This window comes from Brachyistius frenatus, unplaced genomic scaffold (genome assembly GCF_029030835.1).
Source record: "Brachyistius frenatus isolate BFR_SWC_R1_liver_20210118 unplaced genomic scaffold, ASM2903083v1 Contig_95, whole genome shotgun sequence".
Taxonomy (NCBI): domain Eukaryota; kingdom Metazoa; phylum Chordata; class Actinopteri; family Embiotocidae; genus Brachyistius; species Brachyistius frenatus.
The window spans coordinates 709475-735978 of NW_027210694.1; the positions used below are offsets into that span (position 1 = coordinate 709475).

A 26504-nucleotide genomic window follows, 5' to 3' on the forward strand; every position below is an offset into this window, starting at 1 on the left:
TGTTTCAGTTATGAAATAACAACAGAAAATACACGAAGAGTTACCGTGGCACGGAGGGAAAACCGACACGCTATTATGTAGCCTCATAAATATCTCAGTGGAAAGACAAGGGGAAATTAACTCTCAACAGCGCAGTAAATAACTGCGCTCGGTGTCACAGCAGACCTGCATGCTCTCTGCTCTGCTCTGCTCGCAGCAGGGAGCCAGACTTTGGGAGTTTTTAGGAGGGCCTTCTGTCATTTTCTTAAACCTTTTTATGATACTTTATTACTGTATTTCATGCTGCCATTAGCTAATGTTTGTCTTTTATGGTGCATTTCAACAAATCTCTCCAAGAACACGAATATTACGGGATGTTAATTTCATTCCCACACATGGACACTGGACACTTTCCACCCTGAACGGCCGCCATCTTGGCGGCTACGTAGAGGAAGTGGGCGGGGCCAACGACGTAAAGACATTTCCAATTAAGGGCGTCTTGAACTCCACACAAAAGTGTTTCTTTTTCACTACCGCTGCTGGACAGAAGAATCCGTGTGTTTATTGAGTGTGTTAAACAGAAGGGGCACGAAAACAGGTGGATTTCTGAGTAAAATAATTAAAGCTGCAGATATTTTGGCAGGTGATGTATTCGCAGACGGAGGTTATTTCCAGTTTAAAACATCACTAATTCATGTCATAATTCCTGCACTGCACAAGTAAGAGTCCTCACATGTAAGAGCACTATTTGTTAGAGTACTAAAGGGAAGTACATCATTTGGAACACGGCATATGGTTTTGCATCGTGAAAGTCAAATCACACTTGAGTTATGTTGATAATGATGGAGACGTTGGGTTATCGGCCCTCGCAGCGGGGAGACTCTCTTTCTTCTTGACCACTCTACAGAGAAGTACAAATTTAGGATGTGGTGTTTTGCTTAAGGGCACTTCAGCAGAGGTTGAGTGCTAATAATGGAGTCCGAATCTAGAGCCTCAAAATAATAGAGCTTAACTACCCCCCCACCCCCCCACCCCTCTTCGTGTTGGTGTCGTGTGTGTGGTGGTGCACAATTAATCATGTTAAAAACAAAATCTCGATTCATATTTCAATGCGGTGTCATTTCTAAATGAAAACAATTCATTTTCATTAAGGACATCAGCTGCACCAAAACAAGCGCTCCTACTTTCTTCCTCGGCAAATAACAATGCAGCGTCACAAAAAAACACAAGTGAATAGACGAGTGTTCAGAAAAACTGACCGTTTCAAGACTGTATCTAATAAGAGAAGACAAAAGCCTGAAGTTAATGTTTCTATGCTAAGTGTCAGATTCAGACAGCGTCACCTGTCGTTGAAGGTTGACGTGCTGGTCTTAGATCAGGCATCATAACTTTTCTTTCTGTTGCATATTCTTCTTTATCAGGTAAATATGAGCAATAAAGATTTATGTTGGGGAGAGAATTGTGATTTAAATGCTCAGCAGGTAAATCATGACTCCTATGTTATCCAGACCTGTGCAGCCTTGTGTGCTTTATAGATAGAAGTTAGCGGATTTATGTGACGGAGACAGAGAGAGAGATTAAACACAGCACTTTTAATTCAGGTGTGCCATTAGAAAGACGCAGCAAACCTTATTTACTAAATGATGAACAGATTTGCCTGTTTGAGAAGTCTTCCAGGCAATGGCTTTCATTGTGGTCCCAAGGGGCATTTTAGAATTGAGATGCCATCATGAATGGAGGGAGATATTCATGAAGGGAGATATTAATGAAGGGAGATATTCATACAAGAACAGCCACAGTACGGTGAGATACTTGAAACTTGAAGTCCAGATTCTGATAAGTTTTGAATCACCACAAGCTGCAGTATAATTGGAATGAATGTTACTGTGTTTAAAGCTTCACTTTTAGCCTCCATCGGAGGGCTGCACCACAGGAAGCAATAAAAAAAACCTTGTGAAAATGTGTGCAGTAAGTGATTACCTGCTGTGAAGGGCTGCTTTGCTCGCCATCAAGAATTACCGGTTACAAGCTTAAAGGTTGTCAAGAACCATGAACCTCATTGAACTGCAGACCTGATCATTAAATGCACTGTACGTAGTGTACTTGAGAAAAAGGCTTTTTTTTTTGGAAGTAATATATGATGTTTCATCTTTTCTCAAAAATTGCACCTCTTTGAACCAGATTGAAAAAGTTCCTCAGGAGTTTGTTAACTGTAATTGTATTTGTACAGATTGACCCTGAAGTGAAGCAGAAAAACAGCTGAAAAAGAAACTGCTCCTTTTTAGGAAACTTAAGCTCTCACTTTTACGTAAAAGATTGTTAGTTTGGGGAAAAAAAAGTTAGCATTGTATTCGGAGTGTCCTGTGTTTAAGGGGGTAAAAGTGTGGCAAATATCTAATTTGGTAGAAGTTTGTTGAATGTGATAGACAAATGGTTCATCCACTCACCCGCCGAGTATTTTTTGAAAGTGCCTGCCCTTTTTCAAGCAGTTTCAAAGGACAATTTCTTAGATGGTTCCACATTAAAAAAAAAAAAAGGTCAGGTTATTCTTCTTCTGGACAAACTAAAGTCCAGTTCAACTGAATAGCAGCGGCTTCAATGACGGCGCAAATCCCAATTTGGAAAGGTGGCCTTGAAAACTACTTGTACACTCGGCGTGGTTGAAGGATTTGAGGAAACTACATTAAACTCCCTCATCGGTCGTAACTTCTCTTGGGACCACGATGTCAACGTAATTAGCTTGTACGCGTGTAAGTCAAGTACGCCAGCTTACAATTTTCAAGTTGACACTTAACAGCATAATAGGTCGTCCCAATTATTTAACACTGTACTACTGCTGTGAGTTTGTTGAATGATTATCACGTATTAACATTCATAAGCCTGCCAGTGCTATGACATTGGCCACTGACAGTGCTCTTAGCTAACAACTACTACTAACTACTAATTGGGATTGCTGAGGTTCAGATGGTAGAGAAGGTAAGGTTGGTGTGTGAGTGGGTGAACGGGAGGTAAACTGTAAAGGGTCTTGAGACTGCTGAGAAAGTGCTAAATACACACCCTTCACTTTGGGGAAAAAAACCACTGAGTTTAAGCCAGCTGTTCCTTCAAATTTGTCCTAAAATGGTTCAACTCTCTTCTAGAAAATGGAAAAATATGCAGCTGCAGTGTCATTAATGTGTATAATAATTCCTCGGTCAAAATGAGTCAAATTCATCTTTTGGTGCCATTTAAATATTAATGACGAGGTTTAAAACCTGGCAGCGGAGTTCGGATTATCTGTGAGCATCAACGCCGGACTAGCTCTGCGTCTATCAGCGTGAACGCGATTGTCCCTTCAGATTTCCCCTTTGAGACGAACCAAAAAAAATGCAAATCAACAACTAAAGCTGTTTGCAAAATAGTTTCGCTTCAGTTCTGTTCCAGTCAAATCAGATACGATTACACGAGTCCAATCAGAAGGTTTTAAAAAATATAAAAGCAGCGTTTTCGTGATAAACTCTTAAAACTCATCAAACGACTTGAGCCCGAGAACTTCCAACTCTTTTTCTTGGTTGAATTCTTCTTGGGGGGGGGAATGATTAATCGTTGTATTTCGAGAAATATTACCGAAGTCCACGTACGACTGCCTTTGAACCTTTTGCTATTGATTTTTTCGAGCGGTTAACAGACACTTTGAGCTCTCAAACACAAGCGTTGGTAATTGCCAGGCAGGGGTATGTTTTCTGTTATTCAAGTCCAAAGAATACTTTCCTTTAGATGAAACCGTTTTTTTTTTGCAGATTGTAGTGCTTTCAGATGCTTACTTGCAATGGTTTCGATATTCTCAAGTCACATCATTAAAAGTTTCCCAACCGTGCCGTCCCGTCTGACTCTCCCATGGGTGCCGTGATGCTGCAGTTGCATGTCAGTACATTGAAGGTGGACTTGAAGAGCTCTCAGTTTTGAGTGATGTGTTGAGAGATGTTTATTCAAGCTGAAAAGGAATCTGATTGTGGTATAGAGGACTTTGATGTTTGTCGAGTTCCACTGCAACACTAAAACCATGATTTCAAATTGTTTGGAGGGAAATTTAAGCATGCTGATATCAGCAGTTTATTACCACGTTACAGTTTTTCAAAGGTATTAGGGCTCCTCTCGGCTGAAGAGTCTACGAGTTAATTAGTTGTCATTAGTTAAAGCAAATAGTCGACAAGTTGTTGCATGTTTATGATAATAATTAAATCATTTAAATATGTATGTTTAAAGGACATTGGTCATTTTTAGCAAATGAAAATAACCTGTTACACTCTAAGGCTGTGATGATAGTCTGGATATATACTGCTCATATTAGCATTCGCTTAGCGCCTCTCTCAAGACCGGGCCGATTAGCGACCAATGTCAGCGGGTAAAATACGATGATGGTCATTTGTCCCGCCCCTCCTTTACTGTGATTGGACGGATAGGAAAGGAAAAACACATTTTCATGCAAAGTCTAAGCCCAGTCAATGGGAAAATAATAACTTTTTGAAGTACACCCGGCCTTAAGCCCGGCAAACAATCTGTGGCCTCCTGTGGTTGCATCACCAGACAGGCTTGTGGATCCTGGATGATTCTGCCTCTTCTTTTTACCAGTGGCCCTCCTTTTTTTTTTATTTTTTTATTCGCATTTTATACAGTATTTGCACACGGCAGCTACCGAACGGTTAACATTAGAAAAAGATCACAGTCATTCAAAATCAACCGTGACTGATATACAAATGATGATGAATAATGGCTCGGCCAGTACAAGTATAAAACATCTTACTTATCTGTGACCAGAGAGGAACAGTCCGTCCACCGCCCCGTCCTCCACACTATTAGTTTACATAACGAACACACAACTTCCAGCACCGAGCGTTAGCATGACTTGACAAAAACTGCCAGATGCAAAATCGGCCAATATAAATGGAATTTATTAGTTTCTGTAAAAAGTTCATACGGGAGCACCACAATACTAGAATAAACCATCTGAGATCTGACACGTTTAAATGTCGTTTTTGCGGTATTATTAATATGTTAAGGCTGTCCAATTACTCTTTACTATTTACTATTTGATCTCTGCATGTCGCTAAGAAAAGTGTAGTGTCAATCGTGTGATATGTATGAAATTACCCAGTTACTTCAGACGTGATCAGCGCAATCAGCTCGAGTTGAACGAGTGATGCCAACACGGCGAGCGCTTCAGTACACTCGAAGCTCATCATGTCAAGGACCTGCTGCCGACATTCACAACAACGCGGCTGCAGTTCGGTCTGTGACGCCGCGTCGAAACACACTAGTCGGTCAAGAAACGAGAGGTTTAAATTGGACACGGCTCTTTGTACATTTTGGGATAAAAGCTCTCTAAATGCAGATTTTATTAGAATTTGGGGGGGATTAAATGTGTGTCAGTTGCGCAAATTTAGCGACGGTCTTGATCATTAATATTGAATATGAAGGAAGAACGGCAGGAATTAGCTGTTAAACCTCCACCTGCGGGTATACGGCTTTAGAAAGTTATTATGGGTTGTTTAGGAACAGACATGAAACTCCACTTCTTTTTTAAGCATCAGGAAAATTCTTAAAGGTCATTGGCTGATTGGTTGATGCTACTGCTATTTGCTCTGAACATTGGTCTTTTCAGGCCTAGTAGATATGTTCATCCTGTTTCACAACTACATGCTTATTGTCCATTAAAGCCACTAATGCACTTTTGATTTGAGTCATTCTTGAGCTGTCTTGCCAGTAAGTACTTCCCAGCCCACCCGCCTCCCTTTTGCCTCTGGTTTTTTTTTTTTTTTTTTTTTTCTGCAGGAGACAGATGATGAAAAATTGGCAATTCATCTTCATCATGGGGCATACACATTACCATTAATGTGCAGCTTTTTTTCTTTTTCTTACATAATGCAGCTCTTCTCACTCACAAAAGCATTCAAAGGAAAGGTACAATATCCTGAGAGCTGGCCACGTCAGTCACGGTTATCATCAAGCGATCGAGGAAGAGTCGAGCGGTGAACGACTCGGCTGGTCTTCCCCAAATGCTCCATAAATATATGAAACACTATAAAAAAAAAATGACCCACAATATCAACTAAATCGTGTTACAAAAAAAGATTTAGTAAATATAATTTCAAGATGTGGAGGCGTGGATTGTATATACTCGTGTAAAATGTAATAACACAGCATCGAATATTGATTTATTCTATAGGGACGGCTCTACTCCCACTCTATTTCAGATGCCTTAATGTGGAGCCCACACAGTGCACAACCTGGAATTTAGATTGACTCTACAAAAGATCGAATTTTAGATAAATAGATGCTAAACATTTCATTGTTTTAGGGAGGGAATTTTTATATTTATTGTGCTTTTTTTGCCTCCATTTTTAAAGGGAATTTATCAAAGCAAGAGGATCGTAGCATGCAGAGTGTATTTGCAGAGCCTGGTTGATAATAGAATATATGGAACAATCCTCTGCAGATACGCCGTGCTCTATGACCAGGTAAATTACACTATTATCATGCGGACTTTACTTCTGCCGAATGAAATATCTGATGTTTTCTACAAACTCCACCTGGAAGTGATGGCATGTGTTACGATTTCCGCTCTCTTCCTGAGAAAATGCTCGGCCAGAAAATATCTAGGGTCCTCTCCCCAGCACCGAGTCCCTCTGGATACTGACAGCTGCCTGAATTACAAAGGTAGAAAATATGAGCAATGAACCAACTGAAATCTAATCATATAGAGCGACTTTGAGTTAACCTGAGGAGCCCCCCCACCCCCACCACCACCACCACCCTCCTTCTGACCCTAACCCCAGCCTCTGAGCCTCGCCAAATGAGCTTTTCACCTACTATTCAGAAACCAGAACGAGGCGTATACAATGCACAGAGGTGCTCTGAAAAACTGCACCGCATGCAAACGTGGTTTTGCAATCCTTAAGCCCAACAAATCAGCAATTCTCTTCCGAACCTATTTGCATACAGAGCTCACGTATTCCGTGTATGTGCACGGCGTGAAAGTACGAATTACACAGCAGCCTTGTTTGGTGCTCGTGATATTGTTTGGAACTAAACTGAAGTGCGAATGCTTTCATGCACATCTCGTCCTGACTTCTGCAAAGCGAAAACATGTTATTATTTAATGGCCCGTGCTTTGATCTGGCTAATGTTTAATGCACTTGCAATAAAGATGAAGTTTAGCAGAGCTGATTAGAGAAATCTGGAAAATAAAAAATAAAAACATTAAGTGAATGGTTCAGTTGAAAACAACATCATTTAAAGTAATAGGTACCAGAAAAGATGCCAAAGAAAATGAGCATCAGTGTGAAATATGATAGTGTTTACAGTCTCTGCAAGGATAAACCATTCCATTAAGAATCCTTAATGGATTTACGGCTTAAACATTACTTTCATCTCCTTAACACAGGTGAACATACCAGTGAATGTTGAAATGTTGCTTGAAACTTCATCAAAGATTGAAAGAGGATATACAGTTGTGTGAAGTTTTAAGCCCTTCAGATGTTTAGATTAATATCCATCTCACATACCATCAGTGAGGCATCTAATTGGTGCCAAATTAATTCTGCAGAACGACAAGTCAACAATTTTAGACTGAAAGATGATTTTGCTCTTTGTTTTAAAGAAACATTTCACTTTTTAATGGATAACTTCTCTCTCTTTATGGAAATATCTGGCTGCTAAATAATCACCAGATAGTTAAAAAAGCTCTAAAATCTCCACAACCAGCACCTCGCGGCAAACAGACACAGTGTGTGCGACTTTGTCGTTGGTTTGTATCTGAACTAATGTGTTGAAAATTCACCAAAGTCACACAATAACTCGGATCAATTAACTGATGGAAGCAGGGGTTGAACAGCAGTGTTCTGCAAGGTAAATTGCAGATTTAAAAAAAAAAAAAGGAACCTGGTGGCTTTGAAGAACACGATATAAAGGCTTCATTCTCCCATTTGAAAGGGCTCTCTGATGACAAAGTAAAGCTGTCAAAATATTATAGCATGCACTAAAACTGATATGGATATTTTTAGATTGCTAAAATACGTTTGTTGCTGACCCCGTTCGAAGCAGCAGCTTAGCTTCCATGCAGGTACAGCTGCTGGCTTTTCCAAACTGTGGACGTGCTCAACACCATCTAGACCACAGACTGTGTGTAAAAGTGGACGTAGCTTCATGGTCTGAAAAATGAGGCCAATGTGGAAGCGCCTTAAACTGCAATACCACCGAGTGCCACTAGAGGTCGGCTCCAAAAAAGCTCTGGCTCCGTTGACTCCCATTCAACTTCTCATAAAATAAAAATTTCCCCAGGAGTTATCTCGGTGTTGTTAGCTAAAGTCGCTCCTTCTTATTCGTTTTCGTTGGTTCAAATGAAAATAATCCCGTCGTTAATTAGAAGTAAGCCTCAAAAAGCTGTGGTTTTGGGGGCGTGTCTGTTTGATTGACAAGCCTGTGGTACAGTCAGGTTACGGCTATCGGTGGGAGGGATGTAGTATTGTCGGGTTTCCAATCAGATCCGAGTCAGATCCACTTGCTAGCTCCTCCCCCAGCTCGTCCAAATATGGTCACTTCCTCCTCCAAACCGCTCTGAACTAGCAAGATGGCGCCGGCCAAAATCTGAACTCGAGGCGTCATAACAGCCGTTCACAAACCATCAGGTGACATCACTGTTGGTTGCCGCTTGAATTCACCGCAGCTGATGATGCAAAATATCTCATAAAACACCATAAAAACACATTTCTAAAAAGTCAGAAAACATTTCCCTTCCAGATATCTCCTTCTAAAGTCTGTTTCCAAACATGGCAATAAACTCAATTGTTAGTCAGTACATGATAAGAATCATAATCATAATTTTGCCAACAATAGAGGATGGGCACGATAACAAGAACACCTTTAAAATATAACGCACTTCATACAAATTAAAAAAAAAAAATGGCATCAGACATTCTACAAAACTATAATCAACCTTTTCTCCCACAATGACAACAAAAATGAAACCTTTCACGAAGGTAGTGTTTATTGCGGAGCCGTTGTATTGGATGCACCAGTACGGCCGCACTAGTCGCATACCGAAGCTATTGTTTCTATTGTGTCCACCTCCTCTTTGTGGCAAACAAAAACAACAAAAATGAGTCAGAGAATGCAAAAAAAATTCAGATCCTGCTCATGAGTCATGTAATGCTCATTTTCATCTTTTTTTTTCTACCTGAAGCACGTAGCTGTCTTATCTCCAAAGTTGTTTACTCATTCAAGAACTGACTGGTGCCTTCAGTCATGCAGAGGAGAAGATTAAGAAGAATTAACACTTTTTAGAAAAAGACACACAAAAAACCCACTTTTGGGATTGTCCTTTTTTTGGATTCAGTCAGTGCCCGAAAATGTAAGTAGATGTAATCCGAATGAAAAGCAAACTGCCACTATGTTAACATATAAACACGTTTCAAGGCTGAACGTCCCTCCCACCTACCATCCAAGAGGAAGAGGATGAAGGACAGATAACATAAAGGTTCCTATACTGCATGTGAGTCTCTATGCTGAGACCCTTACTACTGCCACACCTCTTGCAGTGCTTATATATTTAAAATAAAAAAAACATGAACGTGAAGTGTAAAATCACAACTCAATACAAAAACAATCTTCTGGTAAGTTGTAGTGAACAGGATGCACACACATGAACACCGCCTTACTTCTTTCTTTATGTTTCACTCAAATTCTATTTTTTTTTTTTTAATATTTGACCTTTGAGTCTATTTCAATCCTTAAATCCTTTACGTGATTCCTTCTATGTAGCTTAGCATCGCGCACCGAATTCTGTTGTTAAATAGAAACTATTCGTATTCATATCATCCCGTTTACAATGACAATAGTAGAAGATTTAGTGGTCTAAATTTTACGTTTTTGTGTGCATACTAAAAAACGTTGAACGCTTATCGAAAAACATATTGAGATGAGCTGCGCATGGGTTGGATTCATGCTGCGTTCAAATGGAGTCGTATTTACTGTACGTATGAGAAGAGTCCATATCATCATGTGGTATTCACCACGTTGGACCTCGAATATTTCTATTAGCCTCGAGTTGTGACGTGTTGGCTGACGTTTTACTGAAAATAGCAAATATAGGCCATGGAAGTTCATTTTTCAATGGATGTTAAGCTGTATGGTAATTTTTGTCATGTAGAGTTATCTTCATAACTTCATAACATCCTACATCTGAAGCTATTGCATCAGTCTGAAGCCCTAGCTTGCTGAATTTTTAGCCTCTGTGGCTTCTAGACATCGTCCGTGTTGCAGTTACATTTAAATAATTTCCTCTGCCTTCGTGTTAGTGGGTCTCATTTGTACTTCTTTCCCATTTTTTTCTTTTTCGATCGTTTAATGAGCGATGATATGCCGTCTCAATTTCCTGTAATTAGTCCGAACCGTGTCGAAACCGTTTTCAATCTGTAAAAAAAACGAACAGTGGTTTAGTTTGAGCCGGACCGAGACTATACTTCTTTTGGTCGAGCCCAATCTTGGTCTCTTGGTCTTTTGGTCCGGACCAAACACGGTCGGTGTGAAAGCATCCTTAGTCACCTTGCTAGTTGGCAAGGCACGCTAACATTTGTCGCTCACGTCAAAGTAGATAAACAAGCTCAAAGTAAACCTCTGGCAACAGCCACGCATGGTTTCATGCATGTTAAAAAATTCCAAAGCTCAACAGGCCTGCCTGAATTTTTAGATGTAAAGACAAAAATCTGTGGCAATATAAAGCACACAAAGTGCTTTGCAAAAGGTGTGCTTTTTACTGTAATTTTCCTGGTGCAGCATGCATTAATCTGTTGGATATACACCAGCTTTGAGCTGAGCTGCAGTACTAATACAATTTGCAGCATCCACTTCACCATATTTATTTTTTATTTTTTTTAAAAGCCATGAAAACCTTTTAATGTAAATGCTGCACATGTTCATGCAAAATAAAGTGCTTTGTTTTTTTTGTTTTTTTTGTTGTTTTTTTTGTTTTTTTAAATGAGGCATTGTGGACCCCTTTTACCAAACCCAGGAAAACTTTTGAAATTATTATTATTTTTTTTTTTTTATGTTTGGAGGAGGCTCTGCTTTGTTTTACTTGGATTAATGTTGAGTTATAATTCAGTTCAGGGGTTATACGTCCCACCGGATACAATCAAAGTGAACGGTGCTCTGCACATCTCATATGAAGTGCGGCAAACAATCTGCAGTAAGTGCCGTGCTGTTTAGAGACAATATATTCAATCACACCTCAATATTGTCCTCTGAAATGCCGGCAGAAAGGTCAGGACTCAGTTTTAAAATTCAACACAGTCACCGTCGCTGTGGAGGACAGTAGGAACACGAGTCGGTTAAAATCCTCCTTTTCTGCCGGAGAGCTTTTGTCCCACAGCTACACGATCGGTAAAATCAGACTGGAAAGCTTCTCTGGATGACCTTCTGTTTGCTGCTTAACTAAATTCATGTAAAAATCATAGAGATATGCTATCTACTTAAAAATAACTTTCTGGCAGGATATTTCTTATCTCAGAAGCAGTCGATCTATAAGCCTGAACACACCCGGAAACAAATCAAGCAGAGGCAGATAATCTCCCCCGCAAATGATTTTGGGATCACATTCATTAACGGGGGGGGGGGGGGGGGGGGGCTCTTACTGCTTCTGTTAACACATGACACAAACATCAGAGATTGGACATGTTTATCACCGTTAATTTCAAATAAATACATTTTAGATAAAGGGCCTTTAGAAACCTCTGTTCATCCATTAATGTTATAATTACGAATGATACGGTTGGCATTTCCTTTTTTCTAAATGGGTTTAGTACTCATGGAAATGTAGCACCACAATATGTAATGCACCAAACAAGACTGTCTAATGGCCAAATAACTGACTTAGAGCTGTCATAAATAAAGATTCATTTGTGTTTATTATATCTGCGAAGCGTGATAGAACTTCAGGGACGGCCGTCATATTCTGCGTTAGGGTACACCGTCGGGTCAGCTGGCTGACTTCGAACTTACGACTTTGACATGCATCAATTCCCAAAATATGCTTTGATGGAACATGCTAATACTCCTCGCATCCCACTTTTAATAACCCAACATCCACATCGTTCAGGAATCACGACATATTTACTGTAAACAAGTGATGTTGGCTTTACATTCACACTATTTGAAATACTGCGCTGCAATTGTCTTCCAAGAGGGGAAATCTGCACAACAAAAAACAAAATCAACAAACAGTTTGAGGTGCATTTTTAAGGCCTCGTGATGAAATCAGCTATTTCGAGCTGAGCTTGAACACTGCTGTGTTTCGGGACGTTTCCCCGGAGCCCTACTTCTACTCGTCAACGGTTGATTTGAATTGAGACAAATCAATATCGGCTGTTTCTAACAATAGAATATCATTTCAATGGATTTGCTGACTTCTAAATTGAAAATAAACATCCAAATGAAAGATTGACCTCCAAAGACTAAATTACCCCAGACTACCCTACATTTTTATATTTCTCAATTTGAAAGAATAAAGAATCACATTTGTAAAAGACATTTTACCTCTCATTCATAAGGCTTCTTGAAGAGGCAGAAATTCAAGACACAGAAAGTCCAGTTAACTTCAGATTGACTCTATTGAGTAAAAATAAATCAGTACATGAAAACGTTGATTCATTTTTTTGATGATTTCTTTTCCTGTTTTTGAAGTTTCAGCAGATGAAAGAAAAATGCAATCACCATCTGACCTTCCTTCATACGATGACATATTTCTATTGAAAGTGAATGACCAGAAAAATATTGCACAGCTCTGTTTGAGGAAAAAGATGTTAAATAAAATGCGAATTAAACTTGATCAAACAATAAAGTGATATGCAGCTGTAGCAGCATATGTCATATGACTTTAGCAAGACGAAAATCAGTTGCTTGTTTTAGCTCAAATATTGAAACTAAACTGACTTGATGCTGCCGGGAAATGAGTTCAACGGTCACAGACATTTATTCTCATTGCAGAAGACCTATTTGTTGTATATCAAAGAAATTATGCATAAACATATAACATATTGTCCTTGAAAATGAGGATGTAAAACAACTTACTCAGATTGAAAGTGAATATAAAACACAAAATTAAAACTTTTGCCACCTTAATTTAAGTACATATCATGTTTTTACGAATGACATATTGATATCCGTGGAGACTGTAAAATACTATATGAAAATTCTTTAAATTATTACATTTGTATTAAAACAAGATTAACGAGATGTGAAGAAGCTTTAAAAGGTCCATAATGACATTAATAGTTAATGAATGAATAATATACTCAAACATGTGGAACATCAATGACATTATTTTTAACATTTATGTTTTGTATTCATTTATATATGTTCTTGTAACATTCATTGGGTTTGTGGCTTTAAAGAAATTCAGCAAATTTTGTGTGTCGTAAAAATAAAAAGAGGTTGAAAAAAATACTTTTCTTACTCTCAGGCTGGAACTTTGGAAAAATCACTTTATAAATCAACTTTTAAAAATCATGTATTTTATTTGTCATTTAACGCCAGAGTTCTTCAATACATTAATTGATACATTAATGTATGCAATTAATACATTAATTAAAAAAACAAAAACATTTAATCATCAAGTTAAAACTCAGATTTACATTTTACACTATTTGAATATAAAATTAGGTAATAAAATAATCAACTACTGAAGCTATAAGCATTTCAGGGGCACGGTCCAGCTTCCAGTCGGCATGAGTCCACCAATGTCAGCAAAACATAATCTGGACACAAAAAAAATATAGATTATTTCCATTTAGCAAAATAAATCTACACAGCGTGATAAACAAACGGCAATCAATGCGGCCAGTCTTGTACTTTTAAAATAAGAAAAACATAACAGAGATCCCTCATTGAATATATTAGCAGTATTTCATTTTCAGCCTTATTGTCTTGCGAAGTTGTTGATACGAAGTGTGACACGAATCTCCGCGAGGCTCGTTGAGCTTGAACGCAGCTTCCATCCCTATAGTGGAAAAAAAAAAGCTAAAAGATCATCCCGTCAATGTTCCCTCGATGGTAAACAAAATGTGACAGTGACGCCGGGGGCAACTTATCAATCACTGACAAAACAAACCAAAAAAATGTGTGAACGACCGACATGTCGAGGCATAAGTTGTGAAAAACCTGAAACACTTCGGAGAGGTTTCCAGATGTACATGATCCTTTTCCAAGGTGAACTAGTGATGGAAATAAAGCTCTGGGGTGGATTTTTAACAGTGCGGCTGCACACTGCACCAGCAGCACACACACTGCAGTGAGGTCAGTAACTCTGCTGTAGAGAGATGAATGGGGGGGGGGGGGGCCGAAATCGAGCTCAACAGCAACGATTAAGGAGTTTATTAATTCATCCGTCATCCCAGGCCGCCCAGTGCAATCTGTTTATACTCGCCATCTGTGACACGTATCGGTTTATTATCACCATGTTAACCAATTAAGGCTCTCGGATGCCCCTTAAACTTTATTAACATCCATAAACCGCGAGTTGACGTGGATAGCATAAATGCGCACGTAGGAATTTAGTATATTCAGTGACAAATACACTTTGGGAGACTTGTAATGCTGCTTTAATTATATGCAAATTCAGTAACACCGTGTTTGACTTGCTTTCCTGTGATTTCCGCCCAAGAACACAATATCCGCCGCAGCTAGATTAAAAGTATTCCCGCCGCTTTCTTTGCTCGTGTCGAGGCACTCGCAGCGTTCGTTTGAGGTCGAGTTGTTCAATCTTGGAAAAAAGGCAACTTGAAGCAGGATTTATTTTATTCACATTTGACTAGAACCGTTTGTCTCTCCACGACCTTTTAAACTGCAGTGTCTGATTTTTGGCCACACGGAGGGGGGGGAGGGGAGGGGTAGGGGGACAGCACAAACATACTGTAAACACAACACTCACATACAGTACATAATCACGTTTTAAGTTGATATGGTGAAGTTGTAAGCAAACAGTTGTCTATCTATATATCCTGCACGCTATGATGCACTCACCGGGCTGTAAACATCAGAGGGCCCCCCCCCCCCCCCCCCCCCCAATGAGAGCGGAGTGCAACGCCGCGTCGGTAAATTACAGACTTCGAAGACTCCCGCTCGAATTCCTCGATATGTGCTGGCGTTACGACGCTAATTCGTATTGCTTTGTTTAGCTTTACTACCGCCGATGTTGGAACTACATTTAAAACCAAACACTTGGCTTCAACGTTATCGCACTGAGCCACACCCACCGGTCGCTGATTGGTCCACCTTCCAGAGTGGCTGAGCGAACCTTCAGGGTTTCCAGACTGTAGTCACTGCACACAAACTGTAAGCTGTAAGCAATAAGTGGGCAGAGCCAGGCTCATCGTGTTTTTTGGCCATCGGATGAACGCAAGTTCACGATTTGATGTTCTTTTAGCTCCTTTTTTGGTCTCCACCAATCTCCACGTTCTACATGTTCACCAGCGAGTTGCCGCCGTTGTGCGGTTTGCTGCCGTGCAGCCTGCTGCGAGCTTTTTTTTTTTTTTTTTTTTTTTTTTAATGAAAGCTGCTGCCTGCAGTGGCTAAAAAAAAAAAAAAAAAAAGAGTGTAAAAAAGCCGACTTCAAACGCTGAGCTGAGAGGAGCTCCAGAGCCGAGGGTTCAAAACTAGAAGCAACACCTTTCAAATACAAGGAGTAATGTTTATATTGATCATTAATCAACGTGCTTTTGTTGCTGAAACCCAACCATACGTAGGACATGTGATTCACACCCCAGTCTCACAAAAAAATGTAAAACTGCATTGCCACAATCTGGGGAAATCATCCAAAACCAAATAGCGGTCAGCAACGAGCCTAAATGATCAGAAATATTAAATAGATCTGATCATGGATGGACTATAACCCAACGGGCCCACTGGAACACGTGTAAAATTTACATTAAATTTTACATATTTTTTTTGTGTCTCCTTGTAGTCGTCTTGTGTTTGCAGTTGAAATACTTCTTTATGTCGTCACTTCCCATCTATTTCTGGTTGCTTCGTGTCTCTTTTATGTCTCCTGTTGAGTTTCATTTTTTTGTGGTCACTTTCTATCCATCAGCAGTCGTTTTATCTTTGTGGTCGTTTTGTGTCTCCTCATAATCATTCTGTATTTTCTTTCTTGTTTTTTTTTTGTACGTCTCAGTGGTCATTTTTCATCTCTGGATTTTTTTTTTTTTTTTTTTTACCCATCTCATTGTTGTACCTCTGTGGTTGAGTTTGAGTAATTTCCATCTATTTGTAGGCATTTCATATGTCTCTGCAATAATTTGAGGTCTGCATGTATTTTAAAGTTGTTGTTTTTCCTGTCACTCTTTTTTTTTTGCATTTTATGATCATTTTGTGCCTTTTTGTTCCCAGTAGGCCCGCTCAGTCATCCATCCATCCGACACGCTTCCCGATAAATATGAATCACCTTTGTCTCAAGTTGAAAATAATTTTCTCCATGACAAAACCTCCATGAACATCGGGGTTTTTTTTAGTAATTAGTGACCACCGCTATCATCCTTCTGATTGGACGAACTCATAAGGCTGAAACGATTGACATTTCCCAACACTCAGCGACGTGAATACTTCGGTGAAGACGACAGGTAACGGAGGCATATACACTTCACAGCCAAAAAAAAAGGCAGATGTACTCGAATGCAACAGTTTGCCATGAAAAAAAAAAAATAATAAAGAAAATCAGTACGCTCAAACATCTTCCAGCGAAGTCAAAGTTTGAAAAGTACTTTCGGGATGTTTTCGTGTTCCTCTCGGAGGCTGCTTTGAGTGACAGGAACATACAGTATAGCGATAGGGGAACATTTCAAGTCTCTTCCATCTGGACGGGGGGACTCGGCACTTCCAGAGAATGCGAACAATTTCCGACGTCTTATTTCCTCTCTCTCTTGTGATCCGTTTTCATCCATCATTTTTCCACCATTTGGCAAGAGCCGACCGACGCGGCAGCAATGTTTTTGATTATACTGTGACAACACATTATGAAGAAGTCAGTAAGCTTACAATCTTCTATTATTTTTTTTTTGCTTTTTTTTTTTTTTTGCTTTTTTTTTTTTTTTGCTTTTTCAATTTACAGAGGGAACACAAGAAAGCCAGAAAATGTTGAGTATTGCCATCCACCATCTCTCTCTCTCTCTCTCTCTCTCTCTCTCTCTCTCTCTCTCTCTCTCTCTCTCTCTCTCTCTCTCTCTCTCTCTCTCTCTCTCTCTCTCTCTCTCTCTCTCTCTCTCTCTCTCTCTCTCTCTCTCTCTCTCTCTCTCTCTCTCTCTCTCTCTCTCTCTCTCTCTCTCTCTCTCTCTCTCTCTCTCTCTCTCTCTCTCTCTCTCTCTCTCTCTCTCTCTCTCTCTCTCTCTCTCTCTCTCTCTCTCTCTCTCTCTCTCTCTCTCTCTCTCTCTCTCTCTCTCTCTCTCTCTCTCTCTCTCTCTCTCTCTCTCTCTCTCTCTCTCTCTCTCTCTCTCTCTCTCTCTCTCTCTCTCTCTCTCTCTCTCTCTCTCTCTCTCTCTCTCTCTCTCTCTCTCTCTCTCTCTCTCTAGATTCCCCTTCTCCAGCTTTAGGTAGACTTTGTCCTCTTTTTCCAGATAGAGCAGAACTCCATTGGTGGCGGCCTCGCGAGTCACGTCTTTGTCGCCCGCAAAGGCCGAGATGACCGGTTTCCCATTCAGCATCAGGTTCACCTGAATAATCCAACAGAAGCAACAATGAGCAACAGTAAAGGGAAGCGAGTGAGACAACTTTTAGCAGAGTTTATTTCTTATTTGTAACGACTTCCCTTGACCTTTTCGCAACGATAAAACTCGCCACACAGCCCCTTTTGATGTATATTATATATGTATATCAGATAAAATGGGATTTCAGGTTCGGATTATATTAAAGCATTTGTTTTCATTCATGTTTTAGACAGTGGAAAAGTAGTCTTAAAACTCCTAGCAGCCATTTTTTTTTCATTGATAAGCCAAAGAGTTCATACTACGAGACTATTATTTAGGAGTTCTTAGAATGTTTTGCCCCACATCTTAGTATATATATATATATATATACATATATATATATAATCTTTTTTAATAAACTTTCAAAACAGTGTTGCACAGTGCTTTACGTACAAAAACATTGCAATGTAGCACTTCAATATAAGTAGAAGAGATAAAATAGAATAAAATGACAAAACGAGATCAAGAAATAATCAAATAAAGACGTTAAACGGGGAAATATATTGAAACCGGAAACATTCAACAGCAAACAGTTATTTTTTTGTTTTGTTTTTCCTTAACCCAATTCGAATGTTATCCGGACATTAAATGACCGTCATCAGCTACCATCGCTCCAATAATTATGAATCAGTCTGAGCAAATTGCGACTACTAAGTGACCTCTAGTGGTCGTAGTGTAGCGAACGAGAAGGTCGGGTGACGCATTATGAAGAGAGACAGTGAGGGTTGTACCTCCGCCTGAGAGACCGCCGTTCGTCTCTCGTGTGAAAACTAAAGTCAACCTTTTTAATTTATGTTCATAAAGTAGCTTCCATATTGGATCATACGAACAAAGGTAACTTAAGTACTTATTTTAACTCTGTAATCGTGACCTTTTCCCTGAACCTAACCAAGTCGTTTTGTTGCCTAAACTTAATCAAACTGCGACCCCGTCACAACGTAAACCACGTGTTGATGATGACGAAGGTTTCACTGTTACTCTCCCGCCGTCATGTGTTGTTAACAACTGAGCTAACTAGGAGGAGGAAGAGGAGCAGGAGGAGGAGGAGGGCCCTTCTTGCCCTGTCTACGGCCCTGATGACAGTAGATTGCGTCCATTCAATGAGTTGATAAAACATTGTTTTAAAGAAGATATCTGACCGATAGAGGGTGCTAGGTTGCCATCATTCATGTTTTTTTTTAAACAAACCATCAAGTAAATAATTTATGTTTAATTTAGAATACAGAACATTCTTCATGGATAATATGTGAACTATAAACAGATGTTGTCAGCGGAGGGAAAAGCTGCAGGAGTTTCCTGTTTGTTCTCCTGAGAGACAATAGAAATATCGCCCGGTCAGCACAACCGTGTGTTGCCAATGGCTGTGAGAGATATCCAATCAGATGCAGGGAGGGAGGTTATTTTAATGCCTCAAGCAGAAGCAGTCAGCAGTAGTGTTGTGACATCTTGTCGAATGACAATTATTCCCCCTCCCAACATCCAACTACCAGTAAAAGAGCTCCACCCACATCAAACTCCGTCATAAGAAGACAGCAAACTACCTTAAAAGGTCAACTTTACATCCAGGCTTCTAATTGGTGCAACAGAAGGGCTCTCTAGATGCAGTCGTGCAAACAGTGGAGGCAGATACAACGTATTAGCAGTGGAGCTGCACATTACTCAACCGGGCAAAAGTTGAACAAACTTAATTGTTTTTTTTTTTTTACATTGTGAACTCTTCTGGAAGCATTTTAATTGGCATGTGTACGTAAATGTGTGTGCAGATAATTGTGTAACTGTAATTCCTTTATTTTCAACGAGATCCTTTTCAATTCAAATAGAATCCTTGTAAATTCCAGTAATTATGATAATTAAAAAAACGTGGTGTAGAGTATTAAACTGAACCTGTCTACATTCGTTCATGTCGTACAAGCATGTGGTGTTTAATGAGAATAGAAAGGCCCTGTAACTTTTTGTTGTTGTTGATGGTTGGAAGAAAAATAATCAATAACTTTTTTTTAATAAAAAATACAATGTCAGTGATTATTTTCTCTTGCAGATCCATCTAATTTTAATAATGTAATCAACATTATTATTCAGATAACACATTCAGGTTAAATGTTAATTTATACCGGGGGGTTTTTTTTGCGGTGAATTGAGTGGCACCAGTACTTTTATTGTTAATTATTGTGAGATATAGTGTGGGAAGAGTCTTGCAGTTTTAAATAATACATCAGACGAATAAAACTCGTAAGCGTTTTGCTTTTTCGAAACTAAAATATTGAGATAAACCACACCCAGCCCCCCCTCCACCGCACCAATAATTTCCATATTGTCCCGATGAGATGTTTTTTGCCCCAGTCCAACACAAAAATGCATTTTACAACCAAATCCACTGCACAGGTGTGTAAAACCAACCAAAACAAACGTACCTGTATGGTTTGGCTCTGGTACACTTTAATTACGTGGAAGTTAAAACTGTAGACTCCTTTTCTTGGGGACAAAAATACTGATTCGAATGTGAAGTAGTTTCCTATATTCACAAGAATCTGTGAATAGAAAAGAAAGGAGGGGGAAAAAATTTACCGTGACAAAGGTGTTTATAGAGTCAGCACTTCAACGCAGGCTTTAATTTCAATGGGGCTTTGCGATTAAATATTTAAACAGGAAATCAGTCACGCACACTTCTCTGTTGTAGCTCTACCAGACTCCCCTCATGGTCAGATGCAAAGTGAGTGTGACACACTTCAAAAAACATTTGATTCAACCTCCTCTGGTTTCATCAGAAAACTAGAGGAGCCATAAATCCCCATCAGTAGATTTAAATTTCCACTTTGGGGCAAAACATTTTTTTTTCTTTCCCACACTGACAAGAAAGTGCCTGAAAAGAATGACTTCTACAAATCACAGATGCAGAATAACCAATTGGTTCTTATTGATAAATAAATATATGTGACTGTTTGCGCGCTAAAAAAAAAATGATCCAACCTGAATATGTCAGTCAGCAAACACAGCATAGCACTTAATACGGTCTCAGGAGTGTAACTAAAAGGTCACTACAGTCATATTAAACATACAGTTCTTCGAGTAATGTGGACACTCTTTGGGTTTTAATTGATGGAGGCGGCAGAGGTTTTTTTTTTTTTTTTTTTTCTTCTTATACCTGTAGAGTCACTCCTACACTTGAATCCCACCTCTTCCAGACCTCTGCGGTCTGTGCCGGGACCTTTGACAAAACGTCGCTTTCATATAGCAACAGCGTGCACATTGACCCACACCAATCAGATCACTATAGCACGGCGTCAGGACTGCAAACAGATCGCGTTATGTAATCCAGATGCGAGGGCAGAAGATCAGCGGTGATACCGTTACAAACACCTTACAACTGCCCACTGGTACATGACTAATCAAAATCTTCCTTGTGGGTTTGTTTTTTGTTTTTTTTTGGGGGGGGGGGGGGGGTTGTGCTGACACCGCTTGATTTGTTTGGGTGTATTATCTATGTAGGTGAGGGTGCGTGCGAGAGAGGGCGCGCGCGTGCGTGCGCGGTAAGGGGTGCTGGTGGAGGGGGTGCTGGTGGGGGGGCGGGGAGGGTAGCTCGAGCCAGAGATGATGAGTGCCTGTGCAGGCTCTGCAGGATGGCCGCCCTCAAAATCCAGTCACTTTTCACTCCAGAACCTGCTTTGCGCGTGATGTGCGCGCGCTTGAACAGCACATCCACATTGCCAACTGCAACCAGCTTCAAAACTAAACTCTGGGGGGCGGAGGGGGGGGGGGGGGGCGGGCAGATACAATGACACTTTGATGTGCTGCATCAGCAGTCAAAACTGAGCAAAAGGATGTAAAAAAAATAAATTAAAAAAAAAACCCACCAAAGGATTAAAATTCTTTCGAACATATTCAGTGAAATATAGAAACATCTATTGCAAAGTGCTATTAAAGGAGTATTCAACCACTTTTTGACGCATATTTCATTTTAAAAAAAATGGGTTTAACCTGATCGAAGTAGATTATTCTGGTTTTGTTGCTCATCTCCGACGGCTCGTGGTTGTTGCTCCGGACTGCAGAGAAAGCCACCTTGGAGTTGGCGGCGCGCACCGAGATGCCGAGCGGAGAGGACGAAGCCTTCCAGTCCGTCGCCGGGTTCGAGTCGCAGACCACCAGGCATTTGCCCTCCAGCACGATTGGCTCCGTGTCGTTCTGAGCTCTCGCCACCTCGGAGATCACGGTCCAGCTGAGAATGAGTATAAGGGACCTCACCATGGTTCTTTCTCTGTGGCAGCGCCGATACGAAAAAGAGGAGACCGTCTCCCTGCACCACACAAGTTTCCGAGTCCCCTCCGCTGGTCTCCCCCGCGCCGCAGACGCGTCTGACGCTGTGAAATTCTCTTATTGGATCCAGAGATGTGCCATATCCGAGTGAAAGATCAACAAAAAGAGAAATCCTTATTAATTCTTAAATCTTCTTTTGCAAACACAGAAATCCCCGATTGTTGTCCGTGCGTCTCATTTTCAGGCAGACTTTATTTTAAGTAGACCGTACGGGATGGTTTTTTTTTTTTTTTTTTTATGGAGGATCGGTCCAGTGTGAGAGTTGAATCAGTCGATAAATTGTCCATAGCCGTCACTCCCACACTCCAAATAACGCGTCTGACTACAGCTCTTCCCCGCATTGATGTGCTGCGTGTGTGCGCGCCTTGCCATCCACTTTACGCACGCACATGTGGCGGAACTTATAATTAACTGTCTCTGCGCAATTTCCCCAAATCTTACGTTGGTTTAATTCTCTGTAATTTAACCACCAACCAAAGAATACATTCATTTAACTGGCTGTATTAATTATAGGACAACTGAAAAGATGCAGTGATTGTTCTGACTGCCCCTTTTTTTTTTTTTTTTTTTTTTTTTTCTGAGATCCAGGAACAAATCCATGACAGAATTATTCCCAAACACATTTCTGACAATTTTCCAGTATTAAAGGACTCTGCCATAACTGAATCTGAGGATCTCCAGTGCTCCCTGGCACTGAAGTCCGCCATGGGACCTTTACCCTTTATAAGGTTGTCTATGCTGATATCATCCAGTCTTCACTTCACCTGCAGCCTACAAAAAAAAACACATCTCTGAAACTGGAAGGCAAAAAACTTTCACACCTAATTAAAAGAACCACTTTAAATTCATTCATCTTCCTTAAAATATCTCTAATGATCTGTATTTTCACTTGGATTCCTTCATTTATCACCTACATCTGACACAAAATGCACTTGTCTGTCTTCGTCTGCGGGCTGCATTAAATCAACAAGCCTCCCAAAGTGTCCTCGGAGAGTGCTGTCAAGAGATTAGAGATATGTGAGCTCGTCACCTCTGTCCTTGTGTCACTGGGCTCCCCATAAAAAAAAGCAGATCAATTTGAACGTCCTTCCTCTGACTTACAAAAGGCCTCATCAGCCTCCCTCACTGTTTCAACTTGAGCTCGCCGCAGCTTAAAAAAAATGAAAAAGATAGATCGTTGATGCTAAATTCTTTCTGAGATGAGGGGTAAAAACGCGAGTCATTCTCTATTATTTGATTAATTCAGCCACGTGGATAAAGAATTATGCGGGAAATTGAAGCGGTTGAGATGACAGCTTAAATACAGATCTTTGCATTAGATACGGAGAAAAGGAGCAGACTGAATCCTGAGAAGCACATTTGACGTCCGGGATTCATTTGGTTTTCATTAAATCCACAGCTCATGACTGCAGCTTTTTGATCTCTGTGGCTGAACAACACTGAGGTCACACTGTTGAAAGTGATAAAATGGTGAAATCGAGCAAAACATCTGACAACCAAATGGATCTGAACCCTGACTCCAATCAGCCATGTGCCAAATACACACTGTGGTGAGAAGCGTTTGACAAAATAAATGTTTAAAACCTGAATGTGCTGAGAGGCTGCAGTTGAGTACAGCTTGTCATAAACAGATTACAGGTGTTTTGTGCGTTAACAAAAGAGGATATTAATAAAAAAAATAATAAAAAATTGATTGTATTTACTGTGTAATGGGGGTGAACAAAATCTGAGCTGATTTAATTGTGCATTGTTCAGCACGATTTCAGAAAACACATCATCATGACACCATCTGTTTATTATCTAATACAACAAGGACAACCTGATGATGTCACCACTCCAACCTGAACAGCTGCCACAGTGGGAGATTCGTGTCATCATCCAGTTCTGACCAACGGTTGTGTGCTCAATGTCATGCAGGTCAATATGTTTCTATGGCAATAGAGAGTTTGCAGAGCTGAGAAGCGATGGCTTGTAATGTGCCAAGAAGCACTTTGACATGGAAATTTTAGACCGAGCCACAATTTTGTATTTTTAGTTGAAGGATCTCACTCACTGCTAACTGACCTCTTTTGCAGGAAAAAACTAAATACATTAATACTTGAGATTATTTGATTCACAAAGCTTTCCTGTAAAACCTTCAGGTCACATTAATTTGGCAGATTATGGATAAAAAAAATTTAAAAAATCCTTAAAGTACAACTCCAGTGTGGCATTTTATAAAGGAAGCACTTGTGAAGATTTGCCTAAAAACTTTTTCCCAAAAGAACCTCTTGCAGATACTGTATTTCCACTTTATGCTACTTTCCAAATATTCATTATCAGTAATAAACTGAAACTACCTATAATGTATGATATAGCAATTGAACACTGACAGAGCCCATTCAGCTGCCTACATTTCATACTTTTTTGTTACTTCTGTACATTAAATTAAAGGAACCCAACCCCCGCCTCTCCCCTCCCCCCCAGATTGCTAAATTGTTAGCCTTTGTGGCTTCTAGACGCCCCCTATTGACTGCCACCCACCTCCCCTTGTACATTTTGTCCCTTTAATCCCGGAACATCTCCGGATTGTGGGGTCATGGTTACAGACTTCCCACAGTTGAATTTAGATCCCTGATACCTTTTACGGATCCCTGGTTATTGCTCCGTTCCCTCAGCACTCATCTTTTCTCCACAGCCACAATTTTCTCTCTCTCTGCCTCCTTTGCAAGTTCCCTCACATGCTTCGAGTTGTTTTCCTGATGTCATCCCAGTGTCCTTCAGGAAGTGAAGCTCTGACAGCCGACTTCCACTGGATAGATCGTTACTCTCCAGTCTCTCTCTCTCGGCTGCCAGCTCAGAGAATATAAATGCTTTCTTATTTTTGGTGGGAATCCAACAAACATTTTTTAAAAATCCTTTCCAGTACCTCTGGCAGCAGTATAACCGGGACCTCTAGGGTCAAGAGACTCATGACATCTTTTTTTTTTTTTTTATCCACTGGAACATTGTTGAAATTTCGAATAAAGCAGTATTTTACCGTGGAGGTGCTTTGAAAAATCAAGTTTTATCAAATATGACGCAGAGTTTGTCTATTAGTTGGTGTTTTTGGTGTGAAAAATGTACCAGCAGCCATAAAAAAAATACCTTGGACCTGACCTTCACAGTCACTTCCTTCACTGGGGGAACACACATAACATTATCTAAGGCAAGTGTCACAGTGTCAGCTTGAAATAAACTTGAGTAAACCGCCAAATAAAAAATCCTTTTCATCGGATTGTGTGCATGTGCGACTGAACTCAAACCCCACTCCACCCCCACCCTCCACCCTGCCCCGTGAAAAGATGTCACGACAAGCTCCAAGCATATTTTTTACCAAATCATATTAACATTTTACCTGCTCCTTCCAGCAATTATTTCCTTTCAAACCATGGCTGTCTATAGGCATTTTATCATCTGGAACGGACAAATAAAAAGAGAGAAAAAAAAATTAAGACCCAGCTCTTGGTCTAGATTAAAAAAAAAAAAAAAAAGAGCAGAACAAGTCTCGAAGGAATTTAATTATTAGTCAAAAGGAGAGTATGTACTCTGCTTATACCGCACTGACCACGTCAGACAGCCTTGTCGCACATAATGAGCGGCTTTCGTAATCTTCAAGACAGTACAGGCTCATTTCTACGCTGTCATTGTATATACTTGTCCACTAATTAAACATAAATACAAAGAAGTCCATGTGCCACTTTTCAAAGTAGTAAAATAGGCAGTAGGCCAGAGGCAATCAGAGATTCGAGCTGTCAGTCACTGGCAGAAGCTGCTGCAGTCCTTCGCGGTGATGTAACATTCATCTGAGGAGATTTCCTGAAGTTGACTCAACAATGTAGTGGTATTGCCGGGTATCGCTCAAAAGTTTACACTGGTTCTGATTTCTCTGCTTCGAAGCCAATTCCTAAGTAATACTTTTTTTTTTTTAAATAATATGGTATTTCAAGTTTAAAAAAAAATACATTTTACCAAAATGACATGGCACACTAAAGTGAAAAATCATTAGTTTCCATGCAGATGAGAGGGGCGGAATTTAACCCGGGATATATTCTGTAGCTACAATTCACAGATGTCTCCTAAATGCCTCATGCGCAGGCTATTGGTAGTAACTACAATACACAGATGTCCCGTAAACACCTCATGTGCAGTTATAGGTAGACGCAACAATTCACATATGTCCCCTAAACGCCCCACATGCAGAATATCCATAGATGCTGCAATTTACAGATGTCTCCTAAAAGCCTCACGCGCAGACTATCGGTAGAGATTACATTTTATAGATGTCCCCTGAACACCTCGTGGGCTATCGGTAGATGCAAACTCACTATTCGGTTTACTTTTGACTCTTAAACCATGTAAATCTAAAATGCAGCAGCAACGTGTTTTCAGGTTGTTTCCTTCACTGGAAGCTAATAAGATAAACCT

At 40.1% G+C, this 26504-nt stretch overlaps 2 protein-coding genes across 2 annotated transcripts in view; one reads left to right on the forward strand and one right to left on the reverse strand.

Moving 5' to 3' along the window:
• The window catches only part of LOC138628081 (teashirt homolog 2), a 253786-nt gene that overhangs the window by 151159 nt on the left and 76123 nt on the right, over nucleotides 1-26504 (forward strand). The gene's annotated exons all lie outside the window — the stretch shown is intronic.
• Nucleotides 17568-22476, reverse strand: cbln4 (cerebellin 4 precursor; the record flags this gene model as incomplete). The annotated part of the gene is made up of 3 exons (XM_069710981.1): nucleotides 21723-22476; nucleotides 20159-20275; nucleotides 17568-17714 (listed from the first exon to the last, which is right to left on the reverse strand). Coding segments are annotated over exons 1-3 (531 nt in total), but the record flags the coding sequence as incomplete, so codon positions are not given.